Source organism: Capricornis sumatraensis, chromosome 7 (genome assembly GCF_032405125.1).
Source record: "Capricornis sumatraensis isolate serow.1 chromosome 7, serow.2, whole genome shotgun sequence".
NCBI lineage: Eukaryota > Metazoa > Chordata > Mammalia > Artiodactyla > Bovidae > Capricornis > Capricornis sumatraensis.
In genome coordinates, this window is record NC_091075.1 from 62,078,589 (window position 1) to 62,092,435 (window position 13,847).

The 13,847-nt window shown below is 40.4% G+C and overlaps 1 protein-coding gene across 1 annotated transcript in view; it reads left to right on the forward strand.

The window, feature by feature from the left end:
* Positions 1 to 1,560: 1,560 nt before the first annotated feature.
* Positions 1,561 to 13,847, forward strand: part of NSUN7 (NOP2/Sun RNA methyltransferase family member 7) — a 45,750-nt gene continuing 33,463 nt past the window's right edge. The window contains exon 1 of the mRNA XM_068975622.1: positions 1,561 to 1,870. Coding sequence (XP_068831723.1) covers positions 1,561 to 1,870 — 310 coding nt within the window. The remainder of the gene's footprint in view (positions 1,871 to 13,847) is intronic.

Sequence of the window (13,847 nt, forward strand, 5' to 3'; positions counted from 1 at the left end):
GAGCCATTCTATACTTTGAGGGGGTGTGAATTTGCTTGTTTGTAGGCCTATTTCAGCAACATCTTTCTTTTCAGGCAGCTCCTGGGAAGGAAGCTGGCAAAGATCTTTATACAGCTTGCCCTGGAAGGCTTCACCCGTGGCTCAACGGGTAAAGAATCTGCTTGCAGTTTAGGAAAACGGAAGACGGGGCGGAGGTTCCATCCCTGGATTGGGAAGATCCTCTGGACAAGGAAATGGCAACTCACTCCAGTACAGTATTCTAGCCTGGAAAATTCCATGGACAGAGGAGCGTGGAGGACTACAGTCCATGGGGTCACAAAGAGTCCACCACGACTAAGCGCAGCACAGTCATTCCTGGAAGGGTCCATCTAATGTGGTATCTGTGGTATCTATTGTTCTAAAAAGCCTGGAAATACAGTCAACTTGTCTGTTTTTTTTTTACCTTTTCTTTTCTTCAATAGTTCTACACTGAGCTGTTTTAACATTTCCTGCGTGCCCGCTAATCCGCTAAACTAGGTGTTGTCAGCAATACAAAATTCTTGCTTTCAAGATCACAGGGGACAAGTTGGAGAAGAAGGGTCACCTGTGACTGGGGAAGTCGAGGATCTTCAGGGCTGCGCAGTCCAATTATGCAGAGGCCTTCAACGTGAGGCGGGGCTGGCACAGGTGTCGGGGTGAGAGAGGAGGAGCAACTCAAGAAGAAAAGGAAGCGCGGGCCAAATCCCGCGGGAACTGCCCTCTGGCAGCGTTCCCTCCCGCCTCGTCGCACCCTTGGTTGCCACGGAGACCCCGGTCCTGGGCCGGCTGACTGCCGCAGACAGGGGAGGCCTACCTTTCCGCGGCCGGAGCCGGCGGGCCCACCAGCCTCGTGCTCTACCCGGCTCAGCTGCCGCATTCGTGAAGACGACCGTGCTGGCGGACGGAGCCCTGAGGCGCATCCTCCCTCAGGAACCCGAGCGAAGCGAGAGCCGGGGGTCGCGACCCCCCTGCCCCGACCCCGGCGGCTGGGAGAAGCTCATTTGAACCAAACTGCCTGCGCGGACCGCCGCGGCAGCCCTGCAGTCCCGGGGCCCCCGAGGGCACTGTGTAAGATTCCAGCCACCGGGGCCCGAAGTGCTGCGGCTGCCGCGTCTCTGTTCCCAAAGCCCCGGGGAACATCCGCCCTCTGGGGTAAGGGAGGACTCGCGGGAGCCAGTGAAAGGAGCGCCCGAGGGGCCTCAGGTGCGGCTCTTGGGGGAGCTCTGCACCAAAACGGGCCTCGGTTAAGGTCTCGTAGCTTCGGAGGCCATTCGGAGCCGTCTCCACCCCTCTCCCTTTGTGAGTGTGTGGAGGTTTCCCGGCTTGAAGTAAGGGATGCTCGGGGCGGCCAGGGAATGCCACCGCTGGCTCTCTAGGGCCACACGAGGTGGGTCACCAAGTGTGGTCCTGCGGAAATAGTGGTTTAACCAGGATAATCTTTTTATTTTCACAGAGACGATGCTTGAACAAGGAAAACCATTTCCCGGAACATCTGAATTGTAATTCAAGCTTGAGTTACCTAGGACAGTCAGGGGGGCAAACATGTTTAACTCCGCAAATGAACTGGAGTTTTTGGAAGAAACAACCGCTGAGATCTCCCAACTCTCTTCGCTGGCACTGTCAGGTGACCCAGCCTGCGGCGAAAACAGCTCAACTGGTTCACCCGAAAAAACTGGCTATCCGGACTCCGTTTACATTCTGGCAGCGAACATTTTTCAGGGCACTAGACTCGAAAAGTCACCAGAGAAAGCCTTAATAAAGTATGGAAATAAGCCCTTGCCGTCCTCAACCGAATCCGAGGATGAATCCTTTCAGCGTTTGTCCTATGAGTTGGCTTTCAGTGCACTTAAGTGTGAGTAGTACCAGTTTTGACAGTCAGCACTAAAAGAGAATAATGAGAGAATTTGTGAGGTCCATCGAACCTCCTCCTCGCACCCTCACACACATACACCAGGTTTTGTTTTTAGGCTTCTGAATATCTTTGGTCAGTTGCAGATGTCAAGGCTTTAAGAAGAGTTTCCAGCAAAACAATCTCTTTCAGTCAGATATGTTTCCCACTGTAGATTTCCCTGTGCTTAGGTGGGTCAAAATTAAGATGATCCTATTCACTGCCATTTTTTTTGTTTACTTTGGGAAGCTTGTAAATTTATTCTTCCAAATTTTTGTAGAAATCCCTTTTAATCTGCCTCCAGGATTTGAGGTGTAATATTGCAGATTTCCTCGATGGTGGGTAATTATCAACTTCTGAGAATGGAGTTGATTCCAGAACAAAACCAAATATTTTTCCTATGAGAGTAGTCAAAGGGCCTGGAGACAGGTTTTAGTACTAGCTATCAACTGTAATACAATATAAACTGTAAAGTTTGTACTGATTTGTATACTGACTGAAAAGTTCCGAAGAAGTTCCAGAAATGTTTGGAGTACTATCAGCATGGCTAAAATGATAAAACTTCCTAAAGAGACACCTAGAAAGGGCATTACACGCATCATTTACTTACTGTTAATACTGGGCCTTGCACATCCTTGCTGAGAGGTGGTTAACAATTGCTCAGTTGAATTAAAATGTCCCATTAATTGCTCAGCTATAAATGTATGTTTTTGGTTGTCTACAGACATGATGTAGCTCAGTTCTGAAGCCAGGAATTTGTCATCACAGAGAAAAATTTGTGTGATATTCAGAGGCAGCTTCTCCCTGAGTTTCATTTCTTTAGTTTCTGCTTGTGATCTTTTTTTTTTTAATCTGTCTTAGCCATTTTTCCCTCTTCCAGTTTAAACTTTCAGATTCTATTTCATCCCTTCCCTCCTTTTTTAAAACTTAGATTTAAAGACCAACCAGAGTGTTGGTACTTTAAATCACAAGTCAAATTAACATTTGAAGATTTTCACCTTGCAATAGTGAGATACACATTAGGCATCTGTGTCAATTAATTGATATTTAATGTTAATGCCCAAACTCTGTTATAGACAATTTTTTCCTGATAGAGTATTGAATCTTACCTTTGTGTGTGCTGTGTGTGCTTAATTGCTCAGTCATGTCCAACTCTTTGTGACCCTGTGGTCTATAGCCCGCCAGGCTCCTCTGTCCAAGGGATTTTTCAGCCGAGAATACTGGAATGGATTGCCTTTAGAAATCAGTAATAAAAGCCTGAGATTATTCTTTGTAAAATTAATCCATTGATTAGATGGTCATGTTGTAGTAATGTGTATGGTAGATTACCGTTTTCTTTCTCTCAATCTTTATTTCTGTTTTATGAAAGTGTCTTGTGACTGACATTTTTTAATAACCCAGATTCCATTTAGATAAATTATTGTCATTTGTTGTTGTTCAGTCACTCAGTTGTGTCCGACTCTTTGCGGCCCCATGGACTTCAATATGCCAGGCTTCCCTGTCCTTTACTATCTCCCGGAGTCTGCTCAAACTCATGTCCATTGAGTCGGTGATGCCATCCAACCATCTCATCCCTTGTCATCCCCTTCTCCTCCTGGCTTCAGTCTTTCCCAGCATCAGGGTCTTTTCCAGTGAGTCAGCTCTTCACATCAAGTGGCCAAAATATTGGAGCTTTAGCTTCAGCATGAATCCTTCCAGTGAGTATTCAGGACTGATTTCTTTTAGGATTGACTGGTTGGATCTCCTTGCAGTCCAAGGAGCTCTCAAGAGTCTTTTCCAACACCACAGTTCAAAAGCATCAGTTCTTTGGGACTCATCCTTCTTTATGGTCCAACTCTCACATCCATACATGACTACTGGAAAAACCATAGTTTTGACTAGACGGACCTTTGTTGGCAAAGTAATGTCTCTGCTTTTTAACATGCTGTCTAGGTTGGTCATAGCTTTTCTTCCAAGGAGCAAGCATCTTTTAATTTCATGGCTGCAGTCACCATCTGCAGTGATTTTTGAGCATAAGAAAAAGCCTGTCACTGTTTCCCCATCTGTTTGCTGTGAAGTGATGGGACTGGATGCCATGATTTTGGTTTTTTGAATGTTGAATTTTAAGCCAGCTTTTTCACTCTCTTTCATTGTCATCATAGGCCTTTATAAACCTACTTTTCCTTGAAATGTTCATTTTATAAGTTCAAATTCTAAGATGAGATGGCTTTGGTTGTTTACTTGGTACAGCTGTTGTTTTCTTCTTAATGATGATAATATCTTGCTTTAAATTATCATCTGAATAATTTCCAAATATTCATATGGGATGAAGCTAGAATTCCTAAATGCAGTGGATTTCCAAGGTAATTAAGAGCCTGATATTTTGCTTTAAAATATTGGAGGTTTTTATATATTTCACTTTTGTCTTATGTATTATCAGTGTTCTTTCAATATTTTCACATGTAATATTTTATAAACTCAACATCTGGCTTATATAGCATAGGTTCTGGGAATCACGGTTCAGGGAATCATGGTTCAGGAAAGAAAACTCAGGATTTCTTCTGTAAGGTTTTATAGGAACAGTAAAGCTGAAAAGGTTAATGCACAAACTAAAGAGAGCTTGGGTAATGATCATCTTTTTTATTTTTTATGATTTCCAGTTTTATTATTTGCCCTTTTGTTGATGTCCTTTGTGTAGAAGCTCTTTCAAGGCAGAGAGTGTGTTTTTCTCATTAATTGTTTAAAGCGTTCAGAATAATGATTTTTGAAATGATAACCCCTATTCTTACTCCACTAAATAGGGTGCAAGGTCAGTTTTCTACTAAAGAAGGTAATGAAGAATAATCTATTCCTATTAAGTTTGACTTATGTCAGAGAAGTAGAGTATTAGAAGCTAATTTATTTTTCAAAGAATCTCTGGGTGTTTCAACGACTACCAAATATTAAAACAGAAGAAAAACTGGCAAAATGATTTCTTAAAAAATAAATTAATGAACAACCCATTAAGAAAAAAAATTGAGGAAGAAGGTATTCCTGAAATTATTGCTCATCAGTTCAGTTCAGTTGCTCAGTTGTGTCTAACTCTTTGCGACCCCATGAACCACAGCACTCCAGGCCTCTCTGTCTGTCACCAACTCCTGGAGTTGACGCAAACTCATGTCCATTGAGTCGGTGATGTATCTGACCATCTCATCCTCTGTCGTCCCCTTCTCCTCTTTCCCTCAGTCTTTCCCAGGATCAGAGTCTTTTCCAGTGAGTCAGCTCTTTGCATCAGGTGGCCAAAGTATTCGAGTTTCGGCTTCAACATCAGTCCTTCCAGTGAACACCCAGGACTGATCTCCTTTAGGGTGGACTATTTGGATCTCCTTGCAGTCCAAGGGACTCTCAAGAGTCTTCTCCAACACCACAGTTCAAAAGCATAAATTCTGCGCTCAGCTTTCTTTATAGTCCAACTCTTACATCCATACACGATTACTGGAAAAACCATAGCCTTGACTAGATGGACCGTTGGTGACAAAGTAATGTCTCTGCTTTAGAGTATGCTATCTAGGTTGGTCATAACTTTCCTTCCAAGGAATAAGTGTCTTTTAATTTCATGGCTGCAGTCACCATCTGCAGTGATTTTGGAGCCCCCCAAAATAAAGTCTGACACTGTTTCCACTGTTTCCCCATCTATTTGCCATGAAGTGATGGGACCGGATGCCATAATCTTAGTTTTCTGAATGTTGATCTTATTTCTGGCTTAATTCTTTCTCCTACCTCTTATTGGTGACCTCTCAGTCCAAGGAACTGGTTATGTCAGTAATCTGGTTATTTTAGATTCGTGTAACCTGTCAGTGAAAAACCTGGCAAATACTTAATGTATAGTTGAGTTATGGCTTTGGGAATCACTAACTGTAGTCATGGATCCCTAAGATCACCCTCAGGTTCAGTGATTCATTAGAAGTACTCACAGAACCCAGCAAAGCTGTTATATTCATAGTTACAGTTTATTACAATGAAAGGATTAAGATTAAGGTCAGCACTGGAAAAATGTACACAGGACAAAGTTCAGAAGAGACCAGGTACAAGCTTTCTTTTGTCCTTTCTCAAAGGAGTCTTAGGGACAGTACTTAATTCTCCTAGCAACAATGTTTGACAACATGAATGAAGGTTGTCAAATTTCCCTCCTTCCATAGATACAAAAACCCCATGTGCTTATATTTATAATTATTCTTTTTAAAATTGAAGTATAGTTGGTTTACAATATCCTGTTAGTTTCAGGTTACAGCTAAATTACTCAGTTACTTATTTTTTCAGATTATATTCCATTAGAGGTTATTACAAGATATTGAGTATAGTTTCCTATGCTATACAATAAATTTTATAACTTATCTATTTTATTTATAGTAGTTAATCCCTGTTACTCCCATATTCCTATTTTGTCCCTCCTTTCCTTTCTTTCCCCTTTAGTAACTGTAAGTTTGTTTTCAATGTGATTCTGTTTCAGTTTTGTATATAGATTCATTTGCATTATTTTTAAATTCTACATATAAGTGATAGCTTATTTGTATTTCTCTATCTGACTTCACTAAGTATAGTGTTCTATAGTTCCATCCATGTTGGTGCAAATGGCAGTAACATTCATTCTTTTTTATGACAGTAATATTCTGTTGTGTATATATATAAATATATATATTCCACATCTTAAGTCAATCATCTATTGATGGGCACTTGGGTTCTTTCCATGTCTTGGCTGTTGTAAATAGTGCTGCTGTGAACATTGAAGTGTGTGTATTTTTTTTTTTTAATGTTAAAAACTTTTATTTATTTGTTTGATTGAGCTGGGTGTTAGTTTTGGCATGTGGGATCTTTGAAATTTGGTGCGGCATGTGAACTCTTCTTAGTTGTGACATGTGGGATCTAGTTCCCTGACCAGGGATCAAACCCAGGCCCCCTGTATTGGGAGCACAGAGTCTTAGCCATTGGATACCAGAGAGGTCCCTGGAGTGCATGTATCATTTTGAATTAGAGTTTTTGCCCTTTCTGAATATATACCCCGGAGTGGGATTACTGACGATATGAATTTTTTTTTTTTTTTTTAAGGAGCCTCTGTATGATTTTCAATAGTGGCTACAACCATTTGCATTCCCACCAATAGTGTACAAGGGTTCCCTTTTCTCCACACCCTCTCCAGCATTTGTTATGTGTAGACTTTTTGATGATAGTCATTCTGACTGATGTGAGGTGATATCTTATTGTGGTTTTGATTTGCATTTCTGTAATGATTAGTGAAGTTGAGCATCTTTTCGTGTGCCTGTTGGCCATCTGTATATCTTCTTTGGAGAAATGTCTATTTAGGTCTTCTGCCCCGTTTTGATTGGGTTGTTTTTTTGCTACCTGTTGTATGAGCTCTTTGTATATTTTGAATATGAAGCCCTTGCTGGTCACATTTTTTACAAATCTTTTCTCCCATTCCATAGGTTGTGTTTTTGTTTGGTGAATGGTTTCCTTTGCTGTACAAAAGCTTTTGACCAATTAGGTCTCATTTCTTTTTTTTGGCCTGGGGAGATTGACTTAAGAAAATATTGCTATGTTTTATGTCCAAAAATGTTTTGTCTTAGTTCTCTTTTAGGAGTTTTATGGTGTCATGTGTGGTATTTAGGTCTTTAAGCCATTTTGAATTTATTTTTATGGATGGTGCTGTAATTTTATTGATAGAAATAGCTGTCCAGTTTTTCTAACACTGCTTGCTGAAGAGGCTGTCTTTTCTCCATTGTATATTCTTGCCTTTGTCAGCTTAGACAAGCTGACAGTAGGTATGTGGGTTTATTTCTGGATTGTCTGTTCCATTCCACTTATCTTTATGTCTGTTTTTGTGCTAATACTATGCTACTTTGGTTACTGTGGTTTTGTAGTATAGTCTGAAATCTGGTAGGGTTATACCTTCAGCTTTGTTCTTTTTCCTTAGGATTGCTTTGGCAGTTCTGGGCCTTTCGTGGTTCCATATACATTTTAGGATTATTTGTTCTAGTTCTTAAAAAATGTCATGGGTATTTTGATAGGGATTGCATTAAATCTGTGCAGTGCTTTAGGTAGACTGACCACTTACTTTAGTAATACTAATTCTTCCAATCCAAGAGCATGGACTATCATTCTATGTCTTTGAATTATCTTCAGTTTCCTTTATCAGTGTTTGTAATTTTCAATGTATAGGTCTTTCACCTCCTTGTTTAAGTTTATTCTTGGCTGTTTTTAATGCAATAAATGAGATAACTTTTTAAAAAAACTTTTTTTCATCGTGTAAAGAACTACAATAAATTTATATATTTGGCTACCTTGCTGAATTCATTTATTAATTGTAATAGTTTTTGTGTGAAGACTTTAGGGTTCTCCATGTAGAATATCATATTATATCCAAATAGTGACAGTTTTACTGCTTCCCTTCCAATTTGAATACATTTTGATTTGTTTATTTGGCTGTGTTGGGTCTTTGTTTCTGCATGCAGGATCTTCATTGCATCATGGGGAACTTTGTGTGGCACACAGACTCTCTAGTTGTGGCTCAAAACCTTAGTTGCTCTGTGGCATGTGGGATCTTAGTTCCCTGACCAAGGATTGAACCCACGCTCCCTGCACTAGAAGCAGATTCTCAACAACTGGACCATCAGGGAAGTCTTAATTTCATTGTTGAACTCATTGGGTTTTTAGTAGCATGTTGTTTAGTTTCCATATGTTCATTTTTTTTCGATTTTTCTTCCTGTGATTGACTTCTGGTTTCATAGAATTTTGGTCATAAAAGCTGCTTGAAATACTTTCTACCCTTTTAAATTCATTGAGTCTTGTTTTATGACTTAGTATGTGATCTATTCTAGATAATGTTCCATGTGTCCTTGAAAAGAATCTGTCTTCTGGTTTTTTGGATATAAGGCAACCTCTGTTGCCTTACTGAGTTTTTTCTCTGAATAATCTGTCTATTGATGTCAGTGGGGTGTTAAGGTCCTTTATTATTGTATTATCGTCATGGAGTGTTAAGGTCTATTATTATTGTATTATTGTTAGTTTCTCCCTTTATGTCTGTTAGTATTTCTTTTTAATGTATATTTAGGTGCTTCTCTATTGGAGGCATTTATGTTAACAAGCATGTTATCTTCTTGCATTGATCCCTTTATCATTATATAATGCCTTTCTTTGCTTTTCTTTATGGGCTTTGTCTTAAAATCTATTTTGTCTGATGTGAATATGGCTACCCCTGCTTTCTTCTTGTTTCCGTTTTCTTGAGCTATCTATTTTTTATCTCTTCCTTTTTGGTCTGTGTATGTCTTTCACCCTGACGTGAGTCTCATATAGGCAGCATATTGCAGGTTCTTGGTTTTGTTTTGTTTTTCCATTCAATCTGCCACTGTGTGTCTTTTGATTGAAGCATTAGTCCGTTGACATTTGAGGTAATTACGGGTATGTATGTACTAATTGCCATATAATCCTTGTTTTTCAGTTCTTATAGTTCTGTTTCTTTTGTTTGTTTGTTTCTTTTTCCTTTTGTAGTTTGATAATTTTCTTTTGTGGTATGCTTGAGTTCCTTTATATTCTTTTCAAATATACTGTTGTATATTTTTGATTTGTGGTTATCATGGAGCTCAAGTATGTTAACTCAAAGCTATATCTCCTGGCTTTAAGATGATAGCCATCCAATTTGAGACACACTGTAAAAGATCTATATACTGCCATCGCCCACATTTTGTGATTTTAATATCCTATTTTACATCATTATGCATATCCTTTTACTGTTAGTTGTAGTTGTAACTTTTTTTTTTTTACAATTTTTGATTCTGTTTTGATCTATGTACTCTCCAAAATCACTGCAGATGGTGACTGCAGCCATGAAATTAAAAGATGCTTGCTCCTTGGAAGAAAAGCTATGACCAACCTAGACAGCATGTTAAAAAGCAGAGACAGCACTTTACCAAAAAAGGTCCGTCTAGTCAAAGCTATGGTTTTTCCAGTAGTCATGTATGGATGTGAGAGTTGGACTGCAAAGAAAGCTGAGCACTGAAGAATTGATGCTTTTGAACTGTGGTGTTGGAGAAGACTCTGAAGAGTGCCTTGGACTGCAAGGAGATCCAACCAGTCCATCCTAAAGAAATCAGTCCTGAATATTCATTGGAAGGACTGATGCTGAAGCTGAAACTCCAATACTTTGGCCACCTGATGTGAAGAACTGATTCATTGGAAAAGACCTTGATACTGGGAAAGATTGAAGGTGGGAGGAGAAGGGGACAACAGAGGATGAGATGGTTGGATGGCATCACCGACATGAGGGACATGAGTTTGAGTAGGCTTCGGGAGTCGGTGATGGACAGGGAAGCCTGGCATGCTGCAATCCATGAGGTCGCAAAGAGTCGGACATGACAGAACAACTGAACTGAAGTGATCATCAATCCTTTTATATATTTGCCTATCCTATTGTGTTTTTCCCTGTCCTATAAATTCTTTGTTTCTTTTCTTAGAGAATATCCTTCAATATTTCTTTTCAGTTCAGTTCAGTCGCTCAGTCGTGTCCAACTCTTTGCGACTCCATGAATTGCAGCACGCCAGGCCTCCCTGTCCATCACCACCTCCAGGAGTTCACTCAGACTCATGTCCATCAAGTCAGTGATGCCATCCAGCCATCTCATCCTCTGTCGTCCCCTTCTCCTCCTGCCCCCAATCCTTCCCAGCATCAGAGTCTTTTCCAGTGAGTCAACTCTTCACATGAGGTGGCCAGAGTACTAGAGTTTCAGCTTTAGCATCATTCCTTCCAAAGAACACCCAGGACTGATCTCCTTTAGAATGGACTGGTTGGATCTCCTTGCAGTCCAAGGGACTCTCAAGAGTCTTCTCCAACACCACAGTTCAAAAGCATCAAAAGGGAAATGGGGTTCCCTTTTCTCACAGTCCAACTCTCACATCCATACATGACTACTGGAAAAACCATAGCCTTGTCTAGACGGACATTTGTTGGCAAAGTAATGTCTCTAGTTTTGAATATGCCATCTAGGTTGGTCATAACTTTTCTTCCAAGGAGTAAGCGTCTTTTAATTTCATGACTGCAGTCACCATCTGCAGTGATTTTGGAGACCAAAAAAATAAAGTCTGACACTGTTTCCACTGTTTCCCCATTTATTTCCCAGTAAGTAATGGGACCAGATGCCATGATCTTAGTTTTCTGAGTGTGGGTAGGTTTAATATTGCTGAATTCTTTTAGTTTTTGCTTGTGAGAAACTTTTTCTCTTCTATTTTAAATGATAATCTTGCTGGGTAGAGTATCCTAGCTTGCAGGTTTTTCCCTTTCAGCACTTTGAATCTATCATGCCACTCATTTCTGACCTTCAGGGTTTTCTGCAGAGAAATCTACTGATAGTGATAATGGGGTTCCCTTATAACTGACTCTTTGTTTTCTTTTTGCTATCTTTAGAATCCTTTCTTTATCTTTAAATTTGTCGTTTTAGGGAATTCCCTGGCAGTTGAGTTTTTAGGACTTGGCACTTTTACTGCTGTGGCCTGGGTTTAATCTCTGGTTGGGGAACTGAGATCCTGCAAGCTATGTGGCACAGCCAAATAAGAAAATAAATTCATCATTTTAATTATGATATGTCTTGGTATGGGTCTCTTTGGGTTCATCTTGTTTGGGACCTTCTGTCCTTCTTGTACTTGGTATCTGTTTTCTTCTTTAGGATGTGGAAGTTTTCATCCATAGCTTCTTCAAATGCACTTTCAATTGTTGTTCTCTTTTCTTTCTGTAACACCTGTTATGTGTCCATTGTCACGTTTGAAATCATCTCATAGATCTCATATATTGCATTTTTTCTTTCATTGTCTTTCTGTCTGCTCATTTAGTGATTTCCATGATTCTATCTTCCAAGTCACTTATTTGTTCTGTGGCATTTACTCTGCTATTCACTGGTTCTAGATTTGTTTTTCATCTTGACAATTATATTGTCTATTTTTGATCGGTCCATCTTTATAGTTTCTAGTTCATTGTTTGGTGATGTGCATGTCTATTGACACTCTTAATACCATTAGCGTTTTATTATCTCCTTTTTGAACTCAGGGTCTAGCAGACTGATGAGCTCTATTTTACTATTTGTTCCCCTTGTTATGAGTATGATTGGTGTTGTGGTGTCCAGAGCCTGTACTGCATGTGAAGCAGGGTGTCCTCTCCGTTCTGTGGCTGTCACTGCCCTGTCAGGGGTGGGGTCTGCTCCCCACTTGGAGTGGTAGAGCTGAAGATTGTGCTACACTGAATCTGCACCAGTCTCACTCCAGGCTGTGGTGTGGAGTGAATGGGGCCATGATATTCACCCTTTTGGATTGGGAAGTGCCCCTGTCCAGTTACATAGAGCTCTTTCTTGCTAACTTGGTTTTATAGCCGTTCTTCTGCCAGTTTTCAGTTAGTTTGCTGTGAGAATTGTTCCACATATAGAAGTTATTTCAGTGTGTTTATGGGGAGAGGCGAGATCCACATCTTTCTACTCTACCATCTTATTCCCTTTCAGCCTTGGCATTCTTGAAATGTAAGTTTTAGAAGTGAATTATATAAAGTAGATCACTGAAGGAAACACTATGAACACATAATAAAAATAGAGAAGGAGAACCTGGGGGAAAGTCAAAAGAAGAAACATCTTCCATCTTTCTTCCAGGATGGGAGGGATGATCAGACAGACTGTGTGAGTTTTAGGGGTCCTATAAATAGCACCCCTCTTATACCTGGGGCTTCCCTGATGGCTCAAATGGTAAAGAACCTGCCTGCAACTCAAGAGACCTGGGTTCAGTCTCTGGGTCGGGAAGATTCCCTGCAGAAGGAAATGGCGACCCACTCCAGGACTCTTGCCTGGAGAATTCCATGGACAGAGGAGCCTGGTGGGCTACAGTCTATAGGATTGCAAAGAGTTGGACATGATTGAGCAACTAGCTTTTACTTTCTTACACCTGAGTTTGTAACCAGTAGAGAGAGGAAAAAAAAAATGTTCAGGGACATGGCTTTAGATTGTCAGTCAATGCAGGCTTGTGAAATACTTTAGAAGTAGAACTAGAACTTTCCATCTAATCCAGACACAGCTGAAGAAATGCAGATCTCTCCACCCAACTCACAAGGCACATGGCAGAGAGCAGTCTGGAATGCATGCCCACCTTCTGCAGAAACACAGGCAGACAAAGAGTGGAAGGGGTAAGGAGTAAGATATGCCCCATTCTTTCTTCCAATTTCACTAACTAAATAAACTCAATTTTCCTTTCATGTAGAGTGATGAGTAGGTAGGGAGAGAGTCTAGGAGTGTTTCTCTAGGGAGGGCCTTCTACACTGGAAACATGAGGAATGAGGATTGAGTTCCCTTCAAGAGACTAAAGAGAAGAGTTTCGAATTAGTGGGAGATGAGGGATAATTGGAGCTATTGTGCTGAACTAGGATAGGTAAAGTTTGCAGTCTTCAAAAAGTCCTGATAACTCTGTCGTTAACAGTGTGTTTTATTTAGCCAGTGTGGTGTGTTGTAAGAGTAAGTACAGGAAAGGCAGCATAATGTGGTGAGAATGCATTTGTGTATCACACTGCCTGGGTTTGACTCCCTGATCTGACGCCTGCTGTGTGACCCTGAACATATTACTTAACCACCCTGTGCCTCATTTCCTAATCTATAAAATGGGGATAATGATGGTACCTAATTCATAGGATTGTTTGAGAGGGTTAAATGAATTAATATATAGAAAGCATTTTAGAACAATGTGTATCACATAGAAAGCACTATCTAAAATACACATTATTAGAGACTTACCTGGTGATCCAGTGTTTAAGATTCTATGCTTCCAATGCAGGGAGCATCTGTTTGATCCCTGGTCAGGGAACTAAGATCCCACATGCATGGCCCACACAAAGGGTATACATAATTAATGTTCATATTGCTGTGTGAGAATATTATTTAAACTGTAGATATATAAAGGCAGTGCATTC